Genomic DNA, 27,940 nt, shown 5'->3' with positions numbered 1-27,940 from the left:
CTCTGCTACTCATACTCTGCTGCCATTATCAGCTCCTATTGACCCATGTCAACACTCAGTAGGACAGGAGGATGAGAGCAAATAGCAAGAGTCACAACAAGAGAAATACAGCTTAAGCCAGACAGAAAGGTATCGGAGGGAGAGATCAAACGACTAACGAGACAGGAAAAGAGAGAAAATCAAACAGAGCGACCACTGCACAGGTGTCCTAAAAGTGAAGTTTGTTGAGACCCTGTCAACAGCTGCCACTAACTCTAAAGGAGGTGCGTCATGTCTGTGTCCAGCATGCTGCTGCTGGCTGGTCTGGTGCTGCTCCTGCTGCTGCTGGTCTGGAGGAGGAGGGGACCACAGGGGCTTCTACTGCCCCCAGGCCCCACTGGACTGCCCCTGCTGGGAAACCTGCCCCAAGTGAACAAGAGAGCGCCCTTTGAGACCTTCTTGAAGGTGAGGTCCAGTTATTGCTAGTTACTCTAGCTTATTAAAGGTGCTCTAAGCGATGCCACACGTTTTTTTAGGCTAAAACATTTTATGCCATTTACAGCAAGCATCACCTCACCATCCGCTAGCTGCCTGTGTCCTGAATACACTGTAAAAAAACGCATCTCTGTGGAAAGCCCAGGCTCCAAAAACGGCAAGAAAAACAACCTGGGCAAACCTAGCCCATAAAAACATAACAAACTGTTCCAGCAAATCACAGACGAGATGCGCGTTTAGGAGAGTTTCAATTGCACGGGAGGGAGGGGGAGGAAGTAGCGAGCTAGCTTTCTGTTTTGTTTGAAAGTCAACAGAAGTGACGTTACCCAGCATCGCTTAGAGCACCTTTGATGTACTGTGTAGTGATTTTTGAATATGTGCTGTATAAGAGAAAGTGAGAGACAGAGAAAGAGAGAGAATGTAGGTTAGTGAGTAAGAGTGTGTATGGTTTTGAACATTAAGTACATTTGCAAGTTGTTGACCAAAACACAAGGTCAAGCATTATCACGGTGTGATTTCAGATATTTCTCTCTTGAGTATTTCTCTCTTGAGTTTTTCTTTACCTGCAGACCATAAGACAAACATAGCTACAGTAATTACTTAAACATGCTATAATGTTCACAATGTCTAGCACTTAAACACTACTGTATTAGTCACAACAAATTCATAAGATTGCCCTGAAAACCTGTTTGTGTGTTGTCTTCCCATATCAGTGGAGCAAGCAGTATGGGCCCGTCATGACTGTGCGTCTCGGACCCCAGCGGATGGTGGTCCTCAGTGGGTACAAGGCAGTGAGGGAGGCGCTAGTGGACCAGGCAGATGACTTTGCAGGCAGGGCACAAGTCCCATTCATCGATAAGCTTTTCAAGGGGCATGGTGAGTGCTGAAAGTAACATGATTAGCCCCATTTTGAACGAACGAATGAATTAATGGATGAAAGAATAAATTTACCCATAGACAGAAATCTTCACAATATTTATTGCTGTTTACATACATTGCCAAGTGATCCATTCCATTTCAGTTTAGGTTCCTCTCATTGTGTCGTTAGTACTGCTGTTTCTGAGTATTTCTAGTACAGTAGTTCTGTTCTGGTAGTTCTGAAGTACGCCGTATCCGATTATCATCATCAGGTCTGGCAATCAGTAACGGTGAGCGCTGGCGCCAGCTGAGACGCTTCACACTGAGCACGCTCAGAGACTTTGGGATGGGCCGCAAGAGGATGGAGCAGTGGACTCAGGAGGAGAGCCGACACCTGCTGGAGAGCCTGAGAGAAACCAAGTGTGAGTGTGTGTGTGTGTGTGTGTGTGTGTGTGTGTTTGTCAGTGTGTGTTTGTGAGTGTGTGTGTGTGTGTGTGTGTGTGTGTGTGTGTGTGTGTGTGTGTGTATGTGTGTGTGTGTGTGTGTGTGTGTGTGTGTGTATGTTAGTGTGTGTGTGTGTGCGTGTGTATGTGTCTCTATCTGTGTGACAAGTGTGAGTCCATGCATTTGTGGATTTTTAACTCTTGAACTCTCCTCCCAGCGACTCCGTTCGACCCAACATTCTTCCTGAGCCGCGCCGTGTCCAACGTGATCTGTGCTCTAGTGTTTGGACAGCGCTTCAGTTATGAAGACGTCAACTTCCTGCGTCTTCTGCGCATCATTGGAGCTACAATACGTTTTGCAAGCAGCCCCATGGGACAGGTAAAGGCACTACAACTGTTACTGCTACGCCTCCTCCTCCTCGTCCTACTATTACATCAATTACCTACTAGCACTATGTCTACTACAATAGTACTAGTATAGTAGTAGTAGTAGTAGTAGTAGTTGTAGTGGTAGTAGTAGTTGTAGTGGTGGTGGTAGTAGTAGTAGTAGTAGTAGTAGTAGTAGTGGAAGTAGCAGTAGTAGTAGTAGTAGTAATAGTAGTAGTAGTTGTAGTGGTAGTAGTAGTTGTAGTGGTGGTGGTAGTAGTAGTAGTAGTAGTAGTGGAAGTAGCAGTAGTAGTAGTAATAGTAGTAGTAGTTGTAGTGGTAGTAGTAGTTGTATTGGTGGTAGTAATAGTAGTAGTAGTGGAAGTAGCAGTAGTAGTAATAGTAGTAGTAATAGTGGTAGTAGTTGTAGTGGTAATAGTCGTAGTTACATGAAATGAGATATATAAAAGCATACAAAGCTGACATCTCTTTTAACCCTTTGAGCGTTCTCTCCAGGGCTTAGACCTTATAGAGTGTCCCAGTGACGCCACTTCCATTTGCCTCCATGGGACCTATCTTTCAAAAAATGTTGAACGCCAGTCTATGGCGAAAAAGAAATTATTTTCTGGTCCCGGTTGACTTGTGCCTTGAATTACCCATATGATGTTTGTCAATTTTAAAGACAATTTTTCATGTAAAGACATTTGCAGTTTGTTTCGTAACTATTGAATTACAACATTGTGAAAGATCGTAATTCCAACGACTACAAACCCATCAGTCGCGCTAGTGACGTTAGCTCATTCACAGCCACACTAGATTGTACAAGCATACCAGCAACAGGTCTTAATTGGGCTTTCCTTGCCGATGAAAATACCATGAGTCAGAGGATTAAACACATCAGGTAAGTTGTATTCATCCATAGACTGTACATTAGATACTGTTAAGTGACATTGCAGGCAGCAAGATGTAACCGTTAACTAGCATAATAGCTAATCTTATTGTTAATTACGTTGGTGACGTACATCGTTCGAGACGAGAGATGTAGTCCACTGAGCGGATTCGCACAAAACCAACATAACTTTTGAAGTCTATCGAACAACAGTACTTTCTTGACGTGAAAAATTATCTTTTAAATTCACACACATCATATGTGAAATTCGTGGCACAATTCAAACTGGACCAAAAAATAATTGTTATCTCTCCATTAACTCCCGTTCATATTTTTTTGAAAGACAGGTCCCTTGTAGCGGAAGTAAAACGGAAGTCACTGGGACACTCTATAGGGGGGCATTGAGGTTCAGTCTGTGTACAAGTATGCCTATTAGAGAGGTCAGCTCACCCAGTTTGCTCTCCTACTCATTCCCGCACAGCTGTACAACCTCTTCCCCAAGCTGATGGATCACCTCCCTGGGCCCCATCACAATGTCTTCAGGCAGATGGAGCAACTTAGGATCTTTATTATAGAGAAGATCCACCAGCATAAAGAGACTCTGGACCCAGACAACCCTCGAGACTACATCGACTGTTTTCTCATCAGACTCAACCAGGTCAGCTGATATGTTGTTATTCTGATGATGTGCTTGCTGTAGATTTAACTAGTTGTGTATTCCATGTGTTTAACCAAAAATCAGATATTTCCTGCCAGCTAGACATATACTGATGCCAAAACTTTATAAGTAGACATCTGTACACGTTGTACATGTCTCAGTATCATAAACAATCTCGAGGAGCAGTCATATCACTAATCATTGCAGTACAGCTTTCTCAAATGTGGTCTATTTGCCCCTATGCCAAGCCTACATGGGCTAAAGAAGCATGGATATATTTTCATACATACATCAATACATTTGCCTGCTGTTAGGAGAAGGACCTGCCTGAATCTGAGTTCATCTATGATAACATGGTAGCTACCGCCCTGAATCTCTTCATGGCTGGTACCGAGTCCACCAGCAACACCATCCGATACGGCCTCATGTTGCTTATCAAGTACCCAGATATTCAAGGTGGGACTATGCACTTTTTTACGCTTACATTTAAACACACACAGACACACACACAAACACACATATTACATTACACACACACACACACACACACACACACAGTAGGTCTACAGTACATGCGTAACCTGCATAGTGTTGACTGAGATTTTAAGACGTGTCTTAAGTTATCGGGAGGGAGATTTAATCACAACTAAGTACTTCCCGCTGGCTACCGTTAAACATGCATCCAAATGGACTTACATGTGCACAGTCAGAGTTCAATGTTCCGATAGCTACTGAACTACTACTGCTGACCACTGAACAGTCAAATCAATGTCATTTTTGCAGAGCACATGCAGAAGGAGATTGACGGGTTGCTCGGCCAACAAGGCGTCCCACAAATGGAAGAGAGGAAGTCCCTCCCCTTTACTGATGCTGTCATTCATGAAGTTCAGCGCTGCATGGACTTTGCACCCCTCAGTGTCCCCCACTATGCCACCAAGACCATCTCATTCAGAGACTACATCATTCCTAAGGTGGGTGGATAGCTTTTTTGGTACTTTTTTTTTTTCACTCTGCATTATGGTGTCATTATCATTAGAATGTTATATAATTATATCATCAAGTTTTAATCATTGTATGGGTATTGGACCTGTTGGACTCCTGACACAGTACTTCCCCGCATATTAGCCACATTCTCCACCCATGTATTAGCTGCAGTGCCCAGTAGCCCAATGTGTGCTTTAATCAGTCCTTTAATCGGAGAGAGGGAAGGATGAAGAAAAGTAACTCATTCCAATATTTAGCCCGCTCCTATTTATTAACCTCATAGATGAAATTTAGCTAAATCATTGTATAAACCTGTTAATAGCAGGGAAATTACGGTATAACAAAATCAATCACTTTCATAGGTCTATTATGCCATTGAAAAATTCAGAATTCTTGGGGTTTCCTCCCTGAATCATGGTTCATGACCTCTGACCCACCCCTTGTAGGACACAGTAATCATTCCCATGCTACACTCTGTGCTCCGGGACGAGGATCATTGGGAGGACGCCTGGGCCTTTAACCCAGAGCACTTCCTGGACCAAAATGGCAACTTCAAGAAGAACCCAGCCTTCCTTCCCTTCTCTGCAGGTAGGAAGGGCAACTATGCAACCCTAAAAACATCTTCTGCTACTGTTAAGACTCACAAATTGTGACATGTTGTTTGCTGTGTGATCAAAATGATCTTTATTACATCTCTAAATATGCTAAAATGTACTTCAAAGTAACCTCTGGCTGTTTTATTTAACTTAAATGTGAAATCTGAGGTGAGTTTACACCAATGACTGCGTCTCTACACCAATGACTGTCAGTCCCACACCCATCACCACATACTTCAAATACTCTGATGACACTGCTGTACTTGCACTTCTCAATGACAATAACTCCATAACTTCAACCTTCAAATCGCTACTCAACCCTCAGCTGCCTCCTCCTCCATCCAGCCTTACTGCGGATACCCTCGCCTCATTTTTTACAAACAAAGTGGCGGCAATCAGCAGTCAATTCTCTACATGCCCACTCAACGCATCTGACTCCGATACCGCACTCCTACAACCTCTAGGGACTGCTGGAACATCTTTTGCAGCATTCACGCCTCTCTCCGAGAGTGAAGTTTCTAGACTCCTGATATGCAGCCGTCCTACCACATGCTCGCTGGACCCTATACCTACGAGCCTACCTCAGTCCATCAGCCCGACCATCGCACCAGCTATCACACATGTGATCAATGCCTCGCTAACCTCCGGCACATTTCCAACAGCGTTCAAAATGGCCCGGGTAACACCGTTACTTAAGAAAGCTTCTCTCAACCCTGCTCAAGTCGAGAACTACCGCCCTGTCTCACTCCTGCCTTTCCTATCCAAAGTCATTGAACGAGCAGTCTCCAAACAGGTCTCTGACTTCCTTTCACAGAACAACCTTCTGGATCCAAAGCAGTCTGGGTTCAAAAGCGGCCACTCTACCGAAACGGCTCTGCTGTCTGTAACAGAAGCCTTAAAAGAAGCCAGGGCAACCGCTCGGTCATCAGTACTCATTCTGCTTGACTTATCGGCTGCCTTTGACATGGTTAATCACCGCATCCTTCTCTCTATACTCGCTAACATGGGAATCTCCAGTTCTGCTCTCTCCTGGTTTGAATCCTACCTCACAGGCTCGTTTAACGCATCATGGCTTGGTCAGCTATCTGCACCTCACCATCTCACCACAGGGGTCCCCCAGGGCTCAGTGCTAGGCCCCCTTCTCTTTGCCATCTACACCACCTCCTTGGGACAGATTATCCGTTCGCATGGCTTCTCATACCACTGCTATGCAGATGACACACAGCTCTATCGGTCCTTTCTACCTGATGACCCCTTGGTTTCAGCACGGATCTCGGATTGCCTCTCAGACATAGCTACATGGATGAAGGCACACCACCTCCAGCTGAACCTCTCAAAGACTGAACTGCTGGTCCTCCCAGCTAAACCTACCATACACCACGACATCAACATCAAATTTGACTCCCTGCCTATCACCTACCAGAACTGCAAGAAATCTAGGTGTTGTTCTCGACAACCAACTAAACTTCTCAGATCATGTTGCCTCAGTCGCCCGGTCATGCCGTTTCGCACTCTACAACATACGGAGAATCAGGACTTACTTGACTCAAGATGCTACCCAACTTCTGGTTCAGGCAATAGTCATCTCACGACTCAACTACTGCAACACCCTCCTGACAGGTCTCCCAGCCTGCGCAGTGAAACCCCTTCAGATGATCCAGAACGTGGCGGCGCGCCTGGTCTACAACCAACCCAAAAGGGCACATGTTACCCCGCTGCTCATCCAGCTTCACTGGCTACTTATGGTGGCCCGCATCAAATTCAAGGCTCTAACCCTTGCTTACAAAGTAGTCTCCGGTTCTGCTCCCACCTACTTGAATGCCCTCATACAGACATACGCTACCTCCAGACCGCTGCGCTCCTCAGACAAACGACGGCTAGCTCTACCACCGGTACGCTCAAGCCAATCCAAACTTTTCTCATCTGTTGTTCCTCGTTGGTGGAACACACTGCCAGTTCCTACAAGGGCAGGGACATCCCTCTCCATTTTCAAAAAACTCCTGAAGACCCAGCTCTTTAGAGAACATCTCTCATAGCACCACTTACAATAAGTCTTGCTGATCCTAGCACTCACCAGCCATCTTAAACTGACACGTAACTGTTAAAAACAGCACTCACTGATGCACTTATTCTTACTGTACTCTACCGTTTTTTAAAAATTGTCCTAAAATGGTTGAGAATTGCTTTAAAACTTAAACTGTTTACTATGTTGTAAGTTGCTTTGGCTAAAAAAGCATCAGCCTAATGTAATGTAATGTAATAGCTGCATACCAAGACTCCATTTCCCACCTCACACAATGGTGCACTGACAACTACCTTCAGCTTAACATCAGTAAAACAAAGGAACTTGTAATAACCAACACCAGAACACCATCTGACACAATCCACAACCCCACCTGCATCAACAACGACACCGTAGAAATAGTGGACTGTTTCAAATACCTTGGACTCACCCTGGACAATAAACTCAGCTTTGAGCAACACACCACTGACATACAAAAACACAGTCAACAGAGACTCTATGCCATCTGTAAGCTCAGATCACTTTCTGTTGCCCCCGGTCACGGTCGGGTCTAGAACCCGGGTCGTCGGAGTGGCAAACTGACTTTTAACCCACTAGGCCACTGAGACTAATGACTCAAGTGCAGAGCAGACAAAGTAAGATTAACGGAGTTTATTTCAGGTTTTAGACACAAAAGCTCAGAAGATCCAAAAAAAAAGTCAAACAGTCCAAAAAGTTAAATCCAAAAACATCAATCCAAGGCGTAATCCAGAAAATCAAAGTCCAAGAGCCAAGCCAGGGTTCAGATAACAGGGTTCAGTCCGAGGGAGGAAAGGCAAACAAATCCAATAGGAGAATCCAAAGGTCAACACAGAGGTAAAGAATCCACAGGGCAAAAACTTCCACAAATTTCCACAAAGGCTTAGAGCTTGAGACACACAGGGTAATCACGAAGACTTAGCAAAGACACAGACAAAGAGCAGGGTTTAAATACACTGACACAATGAGGAAATGAGACATGTGACCAGAGACAATGAGGAACAGGTTAATTGGATAACAAGAGGATTGGGTAACAAGTGACTAGCTAGGGACAGAACAGAAGTTTTTGGCGACATCTAGTGGCCAAAATAGTTAATGCGTGACACTCCTCCTGTACAAAAGCATAGTCCAGCCCATACTCCTCTACTGCCTTCCCTGCTTTTTCAACATGCTAACTGCTGCCAACAGAAACAGACTCACACGCATCACTCATACCGCAAGCAATTGGCCTCCCCACCCCTAATTTATCAGACCTCAACAGCACACTCACCAAGAACAGAGCACGGACCATCGCTCATGACCCCACCCACCCCCTCAATCCCTTCTTCATTCTGCTTCCATCAAAACGCAGATACAGGGCTATGGGGTGGAAGCAAGTACGCTTCGGGAAAAGCTTTGTGCCCTCTGCAATATCAGCACTAAACAACAGATCACAGCGGTGACGGATCACTGTGCCGCCCTCATTCCTCTGTAATGTCAACTGGTGATGGTTTTCCTGTTTGTATCTGTGTAATGTGCTGTATATGTGCTGTTTTGATATATGTGCTGTATATGTGCTGTTAACATCTACTGTATGTGGGTGGGGTATGTGGTGGCAGGGTGGTGGGTGGTGGGTGAAGAACCGTGACTGTGTGTATCTATGTATTTCATGTCTGTGAGGCTTGTATGGTATGTGAAAACAAATTTCCTATGTAAGGACAAATAAACTAACTAACTAGTTTAGATAGAAGTTAAACATGAAACTGTGCACCAGTAACTCGATGTGCCCATGTACTAACATACAGAGTATGTATGTGTGATAAGACAGTGAGATTGCCATGAACAGACAGAAAGGACAGCAACTAAAGGGTTAATAATTGTAGGGCCTTTGGTGTTTACGTCACATACAACCACAATTGGTTGGTTGCAATCATGTCCTTTCAATAATGAGTGTCAGTGCTTTGACTCTAAAAGAAAAAATACGGCGATTTTTCACTTGATCGCCTTGATTTCTCAAGGTCAGCGAGTACTGTCGGTGCGAAGAAAACAATCGGTTTTACCTACATGTAGCTCGAGTTGCTGCAACCACCAGCTAAAGTAGCCAAGCAGCTACAACCCTACACTCTGGGGGCATGAACATGGGGGCTTGTAAACATGCCCCCAGAGTGTAGCACTGTAGCTGTTAGGGTTGCCAACTTCCTCAACCCCAAATGAGGGACACTTCACTTCAAATGCGGGACAACGCCCCCCCCCCCCCCAAAAAAAAAAAAAGATACATATGAAATTCAAATGCTAATAATGACAAAGTTATTTTGTTTTTATTTTATAAATTTCTTAAGAAATAGTACCAATTTGATGCTGTTTAACTGATTTACAAATGGTACGCTGCCACTTTAAGAGCATTGTCTACACGGTATTCAATATTCAATATAATTTTGCCAGCTCCATTCAAATATAGCCTATGGCTATTCAACAAACTCTAACATTGTTTGTGCCACATTTAGGCCTATAGCACCAAGATAAGTATATTAAGTTGGTATAAACAACCTTCATTCCTATGAAAATAGAAGCATGTAATGATGCTAGCTAGATATTTTCTGTTTGCAATTAAAAGTGAATTATGAACCTGGTAGCCACCTAGCTATCTGAGTGGAAAGTGTTGGCATAGCCTATCATGTGCTTCATGTAAATGCTTAGTTTTTATTTAAACGGAAACAAATTATTGAAGACTTCAAGACTCACCAATTCCATTACACTCAAAGACCACTCTTCATATTCTATCACAGTCCAAATCACAGTGCGTGCAGCCTATGTCAAAGTGCCCTCACATTTTATAAATGGTCAGTAGCATAGTGTGAACCGAATAATTCCGCAATTCATTGCATTGTTTTTGTTGTTCTCATGATTTCCTTTTAAAAGTTTCTTATATTAAAAAGGTGAAATCAATTACCAACAATGACAAGCCAGCTGGAAACTTCCACCCTCTCTCCCTCTCGTTCCCAATTAAAACGAGTAGGCCTAGCATAACGTTCAAGTTAGATCTGCATATGGAGACTGAGAGGACCCAAAAAGTATCATCCTTATGTAAGATGCTGTTGCTGCATTTTGACATTGTAATCGCTCTCTAAGAAGAGTGAAAAGCAGTTTGCAGTAAAGCTTCTCTGGCTAAATTGTGGTGCCCCATCTGTCCCTTGGTGCCGTTCGCACAGTGTGAGATGCGCGTGGTAGCGGCGGCACTGGACACTTTGTTCCAGGTGTGTTTACAATAGCCTACTATTGACAAGTTAACAAGGCCGATGAGCTGTGATTGAAAATCGGGAATGGAGCTGTCCCTAACGGGACAAATCAAAATCACCCAAAATACGGGATGTCCCGCACAATTCGGGACAGTTGGCAACCTTAGTAGCTGCCTAGAAGCTCCAACAGTTGGCTGCAGCAACTCAAGCTAGGTAAAACCGATTGTTTTAGTTTTTATTCGTACCCTACCACCAATAGTACTCGGTGACCTTGTGACATGGAGATCTATGTGAAAAATTGCTGGATTTCTCCTTTAAGTGAATATGTGGGTGTAACCTTGCCAAGCCTTGTTCCAACACAGCTCTGTTTGTTTCCCAGGTCGGCGGGCGTGTGTGGGAGAGTCACTAGCGCGGATGGAGCTTCTGCTCTTCCTGGTGTCCATAGTGCAGCATTTCCACCTCAGCACCCCTGGAGGACCGTCCAGTCTGGACATAAAGCCCGAATTCAGCAGCTTTGTCAAAGTCCCTGCTCAGTATCAGCTCGTTGTCACCCCCCACTGATTGACATTGGTACTGCATGCCAGTACTTAAAGGTAAACTACGGTATGCAGTATTGGCAATTTCCTTACTGTTTTCTTGGTTTTTGCTTTTTTTTGCTGGCTCTGTCATGACAAATGTCTGAGAAACTCCATTGCTACCTTTTTCTAGCCGGTGCCTGGCGTGTATGTCATATAACCATTCCAATGACTCTGAAGCTGTTAAATGAAGGTAAATTAAGCTAAAAAACTAGCATATTAAGCTAAAAAACCTGAATAGTGTACCTTTAAAGTGCACACATGCAGACGCCTTACAGTAATATTGAAAGGAATAGTGGTAGTGTAGTGAGCTGGGATAGCATGCAGAAGCCTAAAAAGTCACTTTGGATTAAAGTGTCTGCTTAATCAATAAATGTAAATTAAAGGATTAACACCCAACTTTCTGGGAAAATAGCTTATTTGCCATTTAAATGAGAGGGTACATAGTATACCCTTTTCTTCTCTGTGCGTGCAATACCCCAGTTTGATACAGTTAACCCAGTATAGTATAATTTATTGGAATTGGGTTATTCTCGTTAGCCTATAACTTCCTTTTAGCCATGCTATCTATAGGCTAACTGGGAATTATGATTTTCATTTCTGTCCTCAAAAAACACTCACTGCACCTTTATGGGTTACTTAGGTGGAGGTGTGACATCTCAAGATTATGTATATTTGTTCACGAGAGTTTCCTTGACTACAGAAACATTCCCTCTATTGATTGCTCATACCTTAAGCATATCTATTACCTTAACTTTGGTGTCTGTTTCCGAGATCGCTGAAGGCAATACCACATGGCGCTGTGTGCCAATGGAATGAAAGGCCCATTGTGTGCCTCCGCCGCTCAGTAATATATGTGCAGGTCTCAGGTCTGCAACGTGATAGTGGAGGGCAAGGAGCAGTCATGTCAAGTGTCAGAAGGACCCTGCGGTATCGCCATACTTTCAAGAAGGTCTTTGATCGTAACATCAGTCACTCTAATGCAGTCTACCGTCCCACCTGTGACAGCTGAAGTCATTGTAACTTTATGACTCTCCACTAAAGTGATAGTATGTTACATGCAGGGAACAAAATAATGAGCTGTTAACCTGTAACAAAAAGACAATCTTGCATGAAGTCAGCTTTTATTTTATGAATGTGATGTGACTACATTGTAATCCTGGACCAATCCATTTTTTTACAAAAAAAAACAAACATTTATTTTCTTCAAAAAAATAGTTGTCTTTTTGCTTTGTTCAGTGAAAGTGCATTTTGCTTTTGTTAATAATAAATGTCTGTCTCCTCATACATATTAGATGCCGGTGCCCACTGCCCACTAATTTATGCTTTGTGTCATGCTACCCCCTTACATTAGGCACAGAGCTTGGTGGACCACCTGCAAACGTACTGTATAATTTTACTCTGATAATGAGACCCACTGAAAAATACAGCAGAATTGAACTAGAACCAAACACACAATTAGCCTGTCACAAGTGGTACAACAATGCTCTGCACAGTTCATCTAGTCATGAATAGAACCAAAATGCTGTTCTAAGTCTTAAACTGCAACATCATACAAACACATACACTAGTTGCAAAGGGTACCAAAACACATCAAATTCAGTCAGAAAATCGAACCAAAGCACCCTGAACTACTTATTCAGTAATAACACATATCTAATACACACAGACAAGATGTGCCATTTGTCTTTAGGACTGGCATAGTTGTTGGCTGATAAAAACCCTTCCACTGTATGTTATTTTCTTTATTACGGTATGTGTTATTTTCTACATTGTGAGTTATTGCATTCATGTTATTTCCATTTTCCTGTCAGCAAGGACAGTGGTCCTCTACGTACACTACAGCCTTGTTAATGTTAGTGTAGCAGTAAACTCTCAACAGTGTAATGCAACACAAGCTCCCACTTAAGGCCATGGTTGCATCCTCCTGTACGTCAGTAGATAAATGTACTCACAGCACCAACGCACGCATCCAACCACTGAAATGTACACTCCTCTCCTCACTTTCTCTCCTCGAGGCTGTACAGCATAAAATGTCTCTTACAGTATCCTTCTCTCATCCCTTTCTCTCTCTCTCTCTGTCTCTCTCTCTTGTTTCATCTTGTGTTTAGATGTTGGGTAGGTGGTGGTCGTATTTGGGTTTGACCTGTTTCTTGTGCTCGGGTGCTGGCGAGACGTTACTCCCAGCAAGCTGCGGCAGGTACTGGGGCTGAGAGAGAGAGAGAGAGAGAGAGAGAGGTGAAAATAGAGAAAACGAGAGAGGAAAAAAGAAATTTGCTGAAGAAGTTCACTACTATGAAATTTGCTGAAGGAGATGTTCACTACTACTTTAGGGCAGCCGTGGCCTACTGGTTAGCGCTTCGTTACCGGAGGGTTGCTGGTTCGAACCCCGACCAGTAGGCACGGCTGAAGTGCCCTTGAGCAAGGCACCTAACCCCTCACTGCTCCCCGAGCGCCGCTGTTGTTGTTGCAGGCAGCTCACTGCGCCGGGATTATTGTGTGTTCACTGTGTGCTGAGTGTGTTTCACTAATTCACGGATTGGGATAAATGCAGAGACCAAATTTCCCTCACGGGATCAAAAGAGTATATATACTTATACTTTATACTATACTTATGTTAGTTACTGTGACGTGACATTAGGCCACTGAGTAATACAAAGGACAATATACTGTTTACTCTGTTGTTTTTAATACTATCTTGGGCAACACTTGACAGTTAATCCTAAGGCACCTGTAATCCTAATAAGGTAACTTTACAATTGTATTTGTGCATTTTGGAGGTAGAGGTACGTATAGAAAGAAAGAAAAGAAAGAAAGAAAAAAAGAAAGAAATAAAGAAAGGAATAAAAAAAGAAAGAAAGTTGTGGCAGAGAACTATGGGACAGGCAGCAAGCAGTAAGTGTCGCGGTGTCGTACCCCTGGTCCCCGGCGGCGGGAGCCCTTCTCGTGGCGTCTCCCTGTCCTCTCGCTGTCGCGCCCAACAGGTGCGGCCCCGTCCTCCTGGAAGTAGGGCAGCTCCAGCAGCTCCTCGCAGGACAATCTCAGAGACGGATCCATCACCAGACAGGACTGCCCACACACACACACACACACACACACACAACTCACTCATTAAATGAAACTGATTTGATCTTTATAACTCTTGTTATATATACATACACACACACACAAACACACACACACACACACACACACCAATGGGTTCTTCTCACCTTCGTCAATTTACTGTGGTTTCTTAAGTTTGTATATGACCGTTAACTCATTCGAATGTCACTCAGCAACCGTAGGATGACATCAGAAAAATGTGCAGTGGTCTCTTCATTTGTGCACACACACACACACACCAATGGGTTCTCACCTTCATAACAGTAAGGGCCTGAGGGGACACTCCCTGGAACCTCTTCTCCAGTGGCTCCTACAGACCAAACAAACAGCCTCATAAGCCTCCTTGACTACATGCTGCTCTTCAGAATTATACAGAATGTTTCGTTAAATGATACAGAATGTTCTATTGAATAATACAAATTGTCGGGGGGGGGGGGGGGGGGGGGATTGTTTGAAAAGTTGTTATTTAAGCAACATAACATTGGCGACAAGGATGGCTGATGCACCGGCTTTCTCTCTGCCACCTCCGGACTATTTTCTTCCCCTCCCTGGCGAACCTGTCGTTCCTTGGAGTCAGTGGAGATCGTCTTTTGAACTGTATCTTTTAGCCATTGGATTGAATAATGGCACTAGCGCGAGGAAGCGTGCTATCCTACTGCACTTGCTGGGAGCGGAGGGGAACAGGATTTTCAACACGCTCGATGGTACTCTGGACACTTACAATGCTGTTATTACGGCTTTGACTGGACATTACAATGCTGTTATTACGGCTTTGACTGGACATTTTGTACAGTCACAGAACATCCTCTGCTAGGCAGTTTGTAGCCGATTTAAAAGCCTTAGCACAGCACTGTATTTCGGCGTCATGAGGGATGAACTTATTCGAGACCAGTTCATTGAAAAAACGTCTAATCCCAGAGTCCAGGAGGAGTTGCTACTCAAAGATGCAACACTGTCACTTGATGATGGGGCTCAGGACTGCCCTGCTAGGGGCCAGACATGCAGACGCTGTCAGAAACCTAACCACTTTGCTAAATGGTGCCGGTCTGCTCCGGCTGACTACCCTGAACAGTCACATGACCCGGTGGTGCCAGTGCGCACCATAGGCCCCCACCCAGGGACCTTCTCCAGGTTCCCTGTATACCTGGATGGCTGCTGTGTCCCTCTTCTCCTCAACACTGGGGCCAAGGTGTCACTGCTGAATGTTGACACCTGTACGTTGTCGGCCTACTTTACCTCCCAGTTCGTTACACCTCTACAACTCTGGACCGCTTCCCATTCCACATTACACGCCGCATCATGGGCCTTGACCTCTTTCTCAGCCTTGGTTTTACCCTACAGGACAACAACGGAACACGAATACTACAAGTGGGTTCCCCTTGGCAACAAAGCCGGCCTGAACTGTTCAATGGCCTTGGGTGCCTCACCTCATTCACACACAAACCACTCCTGGACAACAGCGTGCCTCCTGTGGTCCAGCCCCTTCGACGTGTTCCCCTGGCTCTGCGGGACGGCGTTACACAGGAGCTCCAACGCCTCCAGGCTGATGGCATCATAGAACCCATTGATGCCTCTCCGTGGGTGTCCAACCTCGTCATCGCCAGGAAGAAGTCAGGAGGACTGAGAGTCTGCGTCGACCTTCGCCTGGTCAACAAGGCAGTGATACCTGACAAGTACCCTCTCCCGACGACAGAAGAACTTACAACCCACTTCTACGGCTCCCGGTTCACTTCTACGGTTCTAAGTTGGACTTACGTCAGGGCTACCTACAAATCCCTCTGCACCCAGAGAGTCGGAACCTGACGGCTTTTATCACCCATACTGGCCTGTACCGCTATACGAGGATGCCTTTTGGACTCAGTTCAGCGCCTAGCTGTTTCCAGAAGATCATGTCCACAATCCTCGCCAGCTGCCGCGGTACCGTGGCCTATTTGGACGATATTGTGGTACACGGGCCAGATGTTGACACGCACAACGCCCGCCTGGAACAGGTTTTTGACTCCCTCAGCCGCCACCATGTCACCTTGAACACTGAGAAGTGCACGTTCTCCGTAGCGGCCATTGATTTTGTCGGGTTCCGTTCCCACCCCCACGACAGCCTCACAACTGGCTTCGTTCTTGGGGATGACAGCCTACTACATGCGTTTCCTGCCTCAGTACTCCTCCGTCACAGCCCCCGCTGAGGATGCTGCTCAGACAGGATACTCCCTGGACCTGGACTTCTGAATGCCAGGCAGGTTTCGACGAACTGAAGCGTCTCCTCACCACGTCTCCGATTCTGGCACACTTCCAGCTGGACTGCCCCACATCCGTGACCTGTGATGCGTCTGCTGTGGCTCTGGGCGCCGTTCTGTCACAGCTCCATGACGGCGTGGAGAGGCCCGTAGCCTTCGCCTCCCGGGCGCTCAGCCCCACTGAGCAGAAATACTCAGTGGGTGAGAGGGAGGCCCTTGCCTGCATTTGGGCATGCAAGAGGTAGCGTTTGTACCTGTATGGACGGTCTTTTACCCTACGGACGGACCACCAGGCCCATGGTCAGACCGCCTGCAGCAGTATGACTTTCAGTTACAATTCACCCCTGGCAAAACTAACGTTGTAGCAGATTTTCTATCCCGCCCTGCTGCCACCCAGTGCTCTGCTGTCTCTCCAGAGGATGAGGAGAAGGTAGTACACCTGGTCCACTCACCATTGAAGGACACAGTCTCCCTCCGTGACCTGGAGTCCGCCTCAGCAGCCGAGCCCGTCTTCAGCATGCTTCGTGACTACATCAGACATGGTTGGCCTGCCCGCGTTTCACCAGAACTGGAGCCATACTATTGAGTGAAGCATGAACTGTCATGCTGGGGTGAGGCCTGCATCGCTCGTGGCCTCTGTGCTGTCATCCCAGTGGCCCTCAGGGGTGTGTCTTGCAAATGGCACATCAGGGACACCTCGGCATCGTCAAAGCCAAACAAAGGTGCCGTGACGTTGTGTGGTGGCCTGCCATGGACCGTGACCTGGAGGAACTTATCCGCTCCTGTGCAGCGTGTCTCACCAGTGGGAAGACTGGGCCACCCGCTTCAACTCCACTACAGCTAGTAGACTGGCCGTCTGCACCATGGGACCTCTTGCAGCTTGATATCTGTGGTGAGCTGTACAATGTGCCACACCATCAGAGGTTCCTCGTGGTGGTCTACGACCTGCATTCCAAGTGCCCTGAGGTGGCTCCCATGGGTACGGTTACCTCTGCTGCTGTAGTCAACTTCCTCGACCAGCTGTTTTCCCGCTGGGGCTTGCCTTGTGCAATTACCACGGACAATGGTCCTTAGTTCCTGTCCTTGGAGTTCACCACCTTTCTCGCCAACAAGGATGTTACCCATATCCGAACCTATGTCTATCACCCCCCAAGCCAACAGGGGGTGGAACAATTCAACCAATCCCTGAAAAATGGACTGCGTGCTCACATGTCTGAGGGATACTCCCTGATGGCCGCACTGTCACAGACCCTTCTCCGCTACAGAGCAACTGCCCACTCTACAACAGGGGTCTCCCCTGCCGCACTCATGCTGAAAAGAGAGCTTGTGCTTCCCCTGTCAAGACTCCGTCCTCCAATGGCCGCGGGCCCACGACCATGCCCAGCAGCAGTCAAGTCTCACGTCAAGAGACAACAGAGTTCCATGAAGCGGAGGTTCGATGAGAAGTACAAGGCTAAGTGACCTGCTATCGGAGTGTCAGACTGGGTCAGAGCCCGTCGGCCCCACAGAGCTAACAAGCTGTCATCATTCTGGTCGGCTCCGTACCAGGTAGGTGAGCGTGTTTGGTTTTCGTTTTCAGAGAAATAAACGAGTGAGTTTATGCATTGAAAAGTTGAGACTAGTCGTTATTTTAGCGACATAACGTGGCACTTCGGACTTGTAACCGGAGGGTTGCCGGTTCGAACCCCGACCAGTAGGAACGGCTGAAGTGCCCTTGAGCAAGGCACCTAACCCCTCACTGCTCCCCGAGTGCCGCTGTTGATGCAGGCAGCTCACTGCGCCGGGATTAGTGTGTGCTTCACTTGTGTGTTCACTGTGTGCTGAGTGTTTCACTAATTCACGGATTGGGATAAATGCAGAGACCAAATTTCCCTCGCGGGATCGAAATAGTATATATACTTACTTCCTGTCACTCTTCACTGTCCTATCAGAATAAAGGTAAAAGCCTAAAAATATATGTAAAATATATATAAAAAAAAAATACAATACAAATTGTAATGATGAATTGAATGGGTCATCCCAACCTTTCGGGGACCAATATTCTTCATAATGAGAACTGTATAATGGCAACCAAAAGATGAAAAGAATTAATGGCTGCCATTGGCAACAGGTTGCATCTTTCATACTGAAATGGAGGCTTGACTATGCATAAATGGACTACCTTTACAGAATAAAGATGTTAATTAATCTGAAACTTTTCTGCTTGAAAGACATTTGTACTTTAGACATGTGGTCCATCCAAACTATACCATTTCTTTTCCATGCTGAAACTGAGACAGAAGGCATTTAAATGAGCTACTGTTTGGGTTAGCATCAAATGTCAGTTAAATCCCTGCCATCTGATCTGCCCAAACTCTCTCTCTTTCTCTCTCTCTGTCTCTCTCATGCACACACACACACACACACACACACACACACAAACACATAAGCATACAGCTCTATGGTGTTGAGCAGCATGCGTTACCATGGTATCAGGCTCTGGGATGCTGACTCCGCTGAAGAAGACATTGGAGCGGAACACCTGCTGGTGACGGGGGATCAGGTCACCTACAGGGGTAAAAAGGTCAGAGGTCAAAGGATTGCTTGTAGACTTTCAGTGAAAAAATTACATCACCGGCCATGAAGGCACTGACGAGTACACTGGCTAGTATCTTGAACTGTGCATAACTGCAAAACTCTTCCAATTCGGTTCCAAATCCAACAAATGGCACCAAGGCAATGATATAGCTTAAACTGGACACATTACTTTACATTACAATTACAGAAATTACCTTACACAGCTTTACACAACCTGAAGGTTGAGAAGCCCTTCTAAACAAGATTATTTTCTGTCTAATTTGTCAGACCCATTTCAGGCCAGAATCCTACACGGTCTATGGGAGGTGCTCCCCTTCCATCCTCTATTCTAGCTAATCAACACAGGAGCATGGAGGGGAGGGGAGTAATTTGGGTGAGATATTAGAACTTCAGCAACAAATCAATAAACTTTCACCAGAAGCTCAGATTGTACCTTTAACCATAATATATATATATATAATTATAATATGTCAAACCCATTCAAGCTGAGGAGGCCCAACATGTTACATTCCCTTCATTCAAGACAATCACACGTGCTACATTGCTCCATTCAAGCTGAAGTCCTGCTACATGCTACATTGCTCCATTCAAGCTGAAGCCCAACAAACTGTGTTGAGATCTCCACCGTACCCAGCGTGCGGCGGATGAGGTAGAGCTGGTCGACGTCGGAGCGCCCAGGCCAGAGCGGGTTCCCGTTGAGCAGCTCGGCGAAGACACAGCCCAGCGCCCACACGTCCACCGGTGGGCCATACTGCGTGTCGCCAACCAGCAGCTCTGGCGAGCGGTACCAGCGTGTTGCCACGTAGTCCGTGTAGTCATCCCCAGGCCCCGCTGGTGCACACACACACGCACATACACACACACACACACACACACACACACACAGACAGACAGATGAAGATTCTTGCACACACACACAACACACACACACACACACACACACAGACAGACAGATGAAGATTCTTGCACACACACACATACAGAGAGACAGTTGAAGATTCTTGCACACATACACACACACACACACACACACTTGGACACAAACAAAGGGCCTCATTTTAGCGACACTCATGTGCATTGCACAGAGAGGATTACACGGCGACGTTGATGGATGGAGTACATGTTAGGCTTATGGTAACAATACACTGAAACCGTACGCACGGGCGAGGGAGGGGCATATACACAGAGAACTGGGGACCGTGACATCCTATACACAAACACACACACACAAACAAGCACACACACACACACACACACACAAGCACACACTACTCTGAATGTGGACAGGAGAGAGAGATAGAACAAAGGGAAAGAGACTGAGTAATGAATGAGAGAGGAAAAGAAAACGGTAAAAGAGTGTGATGAATAAGTCATTGGTGACGTGGAGGTTAATGGTGTGTAAACAGAAGGGATGACAGAGGTAATGTAGTGTGTGTGATGTGGCGGGTGGGGGTGGGGGTGGGGGTGGGGGTGGGGGTGGAGGGCTAGTAATGAGGATTGTGTCATAGTCAGGTGTGTATGGAGGGGGGTGTTTATATGTGATATATACAGTATGTGACCCCATCTGGCAAAATGAGTCATAGTGACACAAAATTTAAAATTGAGATTTTGGTATCAATGCATGAACAGAGGTCAAATTCATATCTTGAATTGTTGTCAAGATTGTTGAATTATGGCCTCCTGCCAACTTTTTCCAATTGAAAAACTGAGACAATTGCATTTGAAGTTACAGGTTACAGGCAGGTACAGCTATGATTTGCCAATTTGAATAATATTTTGTGTAACTTTACATTTATGTCTTGACTATGAAACCTCAGGAAATTCATTTTGAATGCCTCTTCTTTTATATAACGACAAAAAAGAAAAATCTATATATTCAAAAACTGATATTTTCATGGTTCCTGAAGTAATCAGTCTGTATCTCAAAATTATCATGTACGACTTGTGACTCATTTCGTCAGATCAGGTCACATATGTTTTTGTGTGTGTGTGTGGGTGTGTGCGTGCGTGCGTGCGTGTGTGCGTGTGTGTGTGTGTGTGTGATGAGGTTGGTGTCATGCTCAGGTGACCCACTGAGGATGCGAGCGAAGCCGAAGTCACACAGCTTGATGACTCCAGTCTTGGTCAGCAGGATGTTCTCAGGCTTCACGTCCCGGTGGATGCACTGACACAAGCACACACACGCACGCACGCACACACACGCACGCACGCACACACACACACACACACACACACACACACACACACACCATCAACACACACAAGAACACACAAGTCAGTGCACACAAAAAAACACACACAGAGAATATACAGTAGCATATTTAAACACACACAAATGGGTACACAAAAATGAAACAAATACATTCTGTCAACAAAACTGCAGTGCTCTTAAATGATACAGTAAACTCAACTTAACATGTTGATTGGGCCTATTTATTACTGATAATGACACCTTAATCTATACTATTTATTACTGATAATGACACCTTAATCTATACTACTTGCAACCATGGCAGTAGTTATTTTACAACAAATCCCCACATCTATTCAGCGCAATAGGAGCTCTCTTTTTTGTCATTACAAATGAGGTATCTCCTTTCAGATGTGTATCCATGAGAGGTGGCATGTTTTGACAACTTGTGTAAACTCCACTGCCCGTGTGAAATCTGGCCGTCGGGGGTCAGAAATCTAGCTGCTGGAGTCATGACTTGGCAACCTTACTCTACACAGAGAAGTCAGAATGGTGCCTTGATTAGGTAACGTGATAGGTGGTGGTGGGGGGGGCACTATTTTCATCCACCCCCCCCCCCCCCCCCCCGCCCCCCCTCTCCAGAAACTGACATTGTCCTAAACACAAAGAGAATTAGGAGTCGGTACTAACGTTGTGCTTATGGCAGAAGTTGACAGCCTGGAGTGTCTGCCACACTATACTCTTCAGTTGGGCCTCTGGTACCCTGTGTGGGAAAATACGGCGAGAGAGAGAGAGAGAGCTCACATAATAGCTAACAAATACACCTGTTTGCGTGCTTGTGTGTGTATCTATGTCTTGTGCTTCCATTGAATGTCGACGCAGGGCAACGCGTTAAAAGGGCGCCCTCATTGCCATGGCAATGACAGGGCACAGCCTCCCTCAGCAACGAGCGCCTTTGTTTTCAAGGAGCGTCTAGGGTTACCGCTGCGCCGCTGAGAATTGTGGGAAATAAAGCGGATGCAATTGTGCTGAGCCTACTGAAGCCCTGCCTGCCGTGCTGCTTTACAGCTTTAGATTTAACATCTCACAACATCCCGGGCCAGTTATTTCAAACTAAGAGAAGAGTTACAGTAAAAAAGGCAAAAAAGAGAGAAATGACATCAGCTAAAAAACATGCCAGCTGTTTCTTTTGCAGGGGTTCTTTTGTATCCCGCATTCTTTATTGCCACCCACTCAGTTGCCTAAATAAGCCTGTTCTTTATTCTGTCCTGTAGTAATGGTCTTGCTTGTCGACAAGTGAGTGACCTGAAGTACCCCCTCGCGCTCGCTTTGCTTTGGCATGGGGTGCAGTGTGATCTGGCTTAGTCATGAGGTCCAGATGAAGGACACTACACATGCAAAAAATTAGTAAGCAAGAGAGAATGAGTGTGATGAGTGTGTGTGTGTGTTTGTGTGTGTGCTTGTGCGTGCGTGCGTGTGTGGACTGATGTTTGTGAGTGACAGAAAGAAAAAACAGAAGAAAAAGAAAGAAAGCAATGCAAAACAAATTACTGAAGGAAACCTTAGCTTCCCATTTCTTGCTTCCCATTTCATTTGTTTCCCATTTCATAGCCACTCATTAACTTATTTCGTTGTGACATTTGGGAATCAACTCCATTGTGGAACTAAAGAGCAGGCCAGATCTGATAACCATTAAGCTTTTGTGGATCAAGCCCATGGCACTCATTCAGATACTTCCCAGTTACTGATTGTCAGCCTATAAAACTGAAAAGATAATAATGAAAGAATAATTGAGACAGAGAGTAACTGAGAGAGAAAGGACGGTGAAGAAAACAAACGCACACACACAAATACACACACACACACACACACACACACACACACACACACACACACACACACACACAAAGAGACCAAGAGAGAGGATGGCAAGACTACACACAAACATGTGCACACGCAGAAAAAACACACACACACACGCACGCACGTACCCTCTTGGGTGTTTATCCAGCTCATTGAGGACGGTTTGTTCACAGAACTCAAAGACCAGATGCAGGCGTCTCTTCCTCCTGAAGACCTCCAGCAGGTTGACCAGATTCACATGCTTCAGCTGCTGCAAGAGCCCACAGCAGAACGAGCAGTAAAGCTTTTATCAACTGTGTGTGTGTGTGTGTGTGTGTGTGTATAGGTTGTACAGACAAGAAACATTTAACCTCACATGCAGCCTCATGTGTTAGTAGCCTATATTGTGTTTGTGGAGGTGGAAAGTAAAATAATATATTTTATTTTCTCCTCTTTTTCCATTTGATGAATGTGTAACTATGAATCCTGAATACTTTGGTGATGTAAAATTGATCATCCTAGTAAAGCACAATAAAACTGAAATGAATCCTGTGCTTTTACTCGGCTGCATGGCTTCATTATGAGTATGAAAAACATAACAGGATCTCTCTCTCCCTCTGTGTGTCGTTGTGTGTGTGTGTGTGTGAGAGAGAGAGAGAGAGAGAGTGTGTGTGTGTGTGTGTGTGTGTGTGTGTGTGTGTGTGATGCTCACCACACTCATATCAGTGTGGTGAGCATCTCCTCACCTTCAGCATCCGAATCTCTCTCAGAGCGATCTTCTTGATGACCGGGTCGTCTTCTGACTCTACAAACTTTTTAATGGCCACGATCTGTCCAGTTTCTCGGTGGCGGCATTTAAAAACAACGCCGTAGGATCCCTCACCGATCTTAGCCAGCTTCTCATACTTCTCCATTGGATAGGCGATGACAGTTCACCTGCAAAATGATACCGTTTTCTATAGTCTGCATGAACTTTGACATTTGACTGTTTTTTTTATTCTTTGATTTGTTACAACAAATAATGCATGAGGCTTCGTAAATGTTATGATCTAAGTATACCAAGTATTTATGTTCATGTAAAATGATGTCATACAAAAAGAATACATAGAGCTCACCTCACGCCCTCTCCAAGCCTACTTTCGAGTGTGCGTCCGGCGTTTTCTTGCTATCTGTCCCCGTTTGCGTCGCTTAAATCTCATTTCCTTCAAAGTTCTCACTGACATAGGGCACGGAGACGTCTGTTTAATTGTCGAGAGGTTACCATTAGGGCAACACTCACTCAAGTGCGCAATTGATAGCCCAGATCTACCTCTTTCCTTTGTTGTAGGATTAATTCCGCAGTCTTGCGCGTCTCCAGTCCTGCGTCCTTGGTAACCATGCCCGGTCGTTGAGCAAAATAAATGCAGCAGGGAACACAACCATGTAACACAAACAATATAATGACCTGCTTGCCTGGCGATTTCCGCGTATATTTAGTCTATATTTTGAAGGGCACTACTTCTCTGACCTTGTTCTCGCCACTGTCCGAGCGCATACATACCCAGGTCCCATTGTCGTGTAATCCAAGAATGGGCTAGGTTGCCAGATGGTTAACAATCCATAGCAAAGGCCAAAAAGCACAGGGTCTTTATGAACGTCATTAAAACAAGTTCGATCTAGAGTAGTGTGTAGGAGGTTTTGTCTATTTTCATTTTCATCCACCGTCGGCCAACCAGAAGATAGTTTTGTTAACTGAACGAGAGCATTTCTAGCTGTTTGACTGTTAAAATAATCCATATCTTAACCCAGACCCAGGAATCATCTGTCCACCATGACCCACACCCATCACGCAATGGTAATCTTATCTCGGGGACAGAACAACCATATGCAATTTCACTTTTCCCATATTCGCAGAAAACCACCCGACCTGGCAACATCAGGTAGTAACTGGTGATGGCGTGTGTGGTGGTGTGGTCAGTTCCACCCTCTTGAGTGACCTGTCCTGACCATAGCATGATGCAGGTATGGTCCATACTTATGAACCATAGCCTAAGTCAAGTCCACAGTCTCACAATTCCAGCTGTGTAGAGATGCCCAATGCATGTCAGATCAGGGCCTGGCGTTTATACTGATAGGACCGGCTTTAAAGATTTTGTATTTTGAAGAAGTTATGCACCTTGTGTATTTCAGTGTACTTTTACAAAGGCCAGTGATGATGAAGATGGCCTAATATGTGATTTTAACCTTGTCTTTGATACATAAAAAACAACTCGCTACAACAGTTCATCAATAGATGATGTGATTATCTGTCCTGGACGTGTCATGGTTTGGAAGATTTACAAGTCGGATCATGTGCCTGAGTATCCGTACCCCAAAGTCGTATCATGTACCTGCATGCATGACGCTAATGTAATAGCCCAGTCTACAATTTAAATATAGTGTTGCCGTTTATAATTCCGCAAGCTTTACAGGGCGTGCCACTTATCTGCAATGTGCTGGAGGCAATGCTATGGTGGAATAAATTGAGGTATGTAGTATTCTCTAGTCTAGGCTATCAATATATTTTTTCATTAGACCGTCAAAAATGCTTGGGGACTCCAGGAATTTCAGGGGAATTCTGCCGTCCGCCGTGTGTGAACAAATATTAAAGATAGGTTGGAAACATGCAAATAGGACCACCTGTTTACTTGCCATGGCGGGGAAGGTGAGAAAATACCCAGGTCGGTATGGGACGCGTCACTAATCAAATAAGGGGAAAATTCGCCTTGAACAAAAAGGCTAATAGAAATGGGATGGGGAGAGGAAAGGAATGATGGAAACGATTTCCAGGAAGTAGGCTAGCCTATTTGTAATGATAATGCATTGTTACTCTAACGCTGTATAGTTTGATAGCTAAACTTTCATTTGAGTAAACATGATGATTACTTATTTCTAGCCTATATTCGCTGAGCACTGAAGACCAGTTTACAGTTTTTCTCGATCGTTTTGATACCTGTGTCAACTCTGAAATCACACTCTCAAAACAGTTAACACCCGTGTCTGAACAAAAGCACTCTGGACAAAATTTTGCTTGCAAAAGGCTGTTATTCTCTCAAAACACTTAAAACATGCAGCAAAAGCAAATCTTGCCTTCAAACACTACAACTTGTTGCCAATTCAAAAACACTCTTTAATCAATCAATACACACTGGGCAACAAAATGCAAAATCTAGTTCTCAAAATGAGCATTTTTGCTATGTCTGTTCCATTACTTTCTCATTTTTCTGGTAGGCCTATCAGAGAAAAACTGTGAAAAGACAAAATGTACTGAATAAAATTTATTAATTCCTCCCAAGATGTAACTGCCATTGACATGTAAGACATACAGTAAATACCTAGCAAGATACAGTAAATATCATTGAACTACAACTTGTCATTTTTCATCGAAATAGACCTACAGTAAACACCTTTTGTACTGTTTTCTCCACCAAATAGGCAATACAGTACTTTGTCTAAATGTGCATTAGATCCATACTTGCAAATAGCAACACAGAACAGACATCTCTTATGTATAATGAATGATTGCTGATTGAAGAATTGTGCAAAGGAGTTTCACACAGGTGTATCAGAGATTCAGACTTATGCAAGGAATCTATACCACCTGTGAAAAGATGTTTTCCTTTTGTTTAGCATGGGAAAACCAATAGAGTTTGGGGCTTTTGAATGACACCTGTGTTAACTGTTTTGCAAAAGGGTGTGAGAAATGTGTGAACCCAATGAAAATGTGTGAACACATTCGCAAGAGATGACTTCTGCTGTGCAAAGAAAGTAGTCATGAAGACCAAGTGGGTTCTAGTTTACTTAAGCAGGTAAAAGCAATCAAGAAAAACTGTAACTGATTTCAGCGTTGCCCTTTCGAACCACAAGGTGGCGCGTGGGCTCCAGATGTTGTTGCCAGAATAAGTGGACAGTGGAGAGTGAAGTTTTTCTGCTGAACTTAATTATGGCCTCTACTAAAGTGTGGTATGTCTGGCATTACAGCTATTCATATTATTTAATCCACATTTGTAGGATGGGCTCGGGACGAAATCTGCTACTGTTTACTCGCACGGTAGAGTTCTTCACAGTAAACCTCTGTTATGGGGGATTTGCGATCTTAAGGGTCTGATTCATATTAATACGGGAATTATAAATGAACCCTCTAAAAGTCGAAATAGGGATGCACTTTGCAATTTAGGCCTACCAATACTTTCGTTGGTATTTGTCTGATGATAACCAGACAAATGATAACCTCATGATAACCTATTGATTTTACACAAGTGAAATTGTGTGTGTGTGTGAGTGTGTGTGTGTGTGTGTGTGTGTGTGTGTCTATGTCTACTGTGTCTGTTATTGTGTCAAGTAGCCAGTAAGCAAATGCATGCCAAGCTGGTGATGAATACACTGGTGTCATGACTTTGTTTTTTCATTTGGTTTGTTTTTTTACACCATGTATAGCTGTTTTTGTGGGGTGCGTTTTGTGTGTGTGTGTGTGTGTGTGTGTGTGTTTAATCATTAGTTTATCTTGTGCCATGTCTTTGTGCGTTGTGGCTGATATTGATGTTCTTGTTTTGTGTGAGACAGAGAGACAAGTGGACTGTTGTTATATATGTTCACCCGTAGTCATACACACATGCATGTGTATGTGTGTGTGTGTGTGTGTGTGTGTGTGTGTGTGTGTGTGTGTGTGTGTGTGTGTACGTGTGTACGCGTGTGTGTGTGTTTGTGTGTGTGTGTGTGTGTGTGTGTGTGAATGTGTGTATGTGTGTAACAAGTGGTGTAACTAGTGTGTAACTTTTGTGCTTTAGGCTTCCTGATGTGGACACTAACACTGAACTCTCTCTTTCTCTTTCTCTCTCTCTCTCTTAACTTGCAGATGTTTTACACACTGAGAG

The 27,940-nt window shown here is 44.8% G+C and overlaps 2 protein-coding genes across 6 annotated transcripts; one reads left to right on the top strand and one right to left on the bottom strand.

The window, feature by feature from the left end:
• Positions 1 to 18: 18 nt before the first annotated feature.
• LOC121684567 (cytochrome P450 2G1-like) lies at positions 19 to 27,940 on the top strand. 4 transcript variants are annotated; one of them, XM_042064626.1, is made up of 10 exons: positions 19 to 444; positions 1,188 to 1,350; positions 1,605 to 1,754; positions 1,994 to 2,154; positions 3,512 to 3,688; positions 4,003 to 4,144; positions 4,472 to 4,659; positions 5,119 to 5,260; positions 10,904 to 11,117; positions 27,922 to 27,940. In XM_042064626.1, exons 1-9 carry the CDS (start codon positions 271 to 273, stop codon positions 11,083 to 11,085), a joined length of 1,479 nt encoding a protein of 492 aa, XP_041920560.1. In that variant the 5' UTR covers positions 19 to 270; the 3' UTR covers positions 11,086 to 11,117; positions 27,922 to 27,940. The 4 variants fall into 4 exon arrangements, with proteins under 4 accessions (XP_041920560.1, XP_041920559.1, XP_041920561.1 ...); XM_042064625.1 differs by lacking the exon at positions 27,922 to 27,940 and adding an exon at positions 23,243 to 23,475; XM_042064627.1 differs by lacking the exon at positions 27,922 to 27,940 and adding an exon at positions 11,233 to 12,828.
• On the bottom strand, positions 12,917 to 26,045 carry LOC121684570 (cyclin-dependent kinase-like 1). Of its 2 annotated transcripts, none has more exons than XM_042064630.1 (10): positions 24,164 to 26,045; positions 23,795 to 23,984; positions 23,198 to 23,319; positions 21,897 to 21,969; positions 21,089 to 21,179; positions 19,646 to 19,846; positions 18,903 to 18,985; positions 14,458 to 14,514; positions 14,016 to 14,168; positions 12,917 to 13,308 (listed from the first exon to the last, which is right to left on the bottom strand). In XM_042064630.1, exons 2-10 carry the CDS (start codon positions 23,960 to 23,962, stop codon positions 13,207 to 13,209), a joined length of 1,050 nt encoding a protein of 349 aa, XP_041920564.1. In that variant the 5' UTR covers positions 23,963 to 23,984; positions 24,164 to 26,045; the 3' UTR covers positions 12,917 to 13,206. The 2 variants fall into 2 exon arrangements, with proteins under 2 accessions (XP_041920564.1, XP_041920565.1); XM_042064631.1 differs by having other exon boundaries at positions 23,198 to 23,316.

The sequence above is a fragment of the Alosa sapidissima genome, chromosome 15 (genome assembly GCF_018492685.1).
Source record: "Alosa sapidissima isolate fAloSap1 chromosome 15, fAloSap1.pri, whole genome shotgun sequence".
Lineage (NCBI taxonomy): Eukaryota > Metazoa > Chordata > Actinopteri > Clupeiformes > Clupeidae > Alosa > Alosa sapidissima.
The sequence above is the reverse complement of the archived record's forward strand: the minus strand, read 5'-3'. Positions and strand labels throughout refer to the sequence as shown.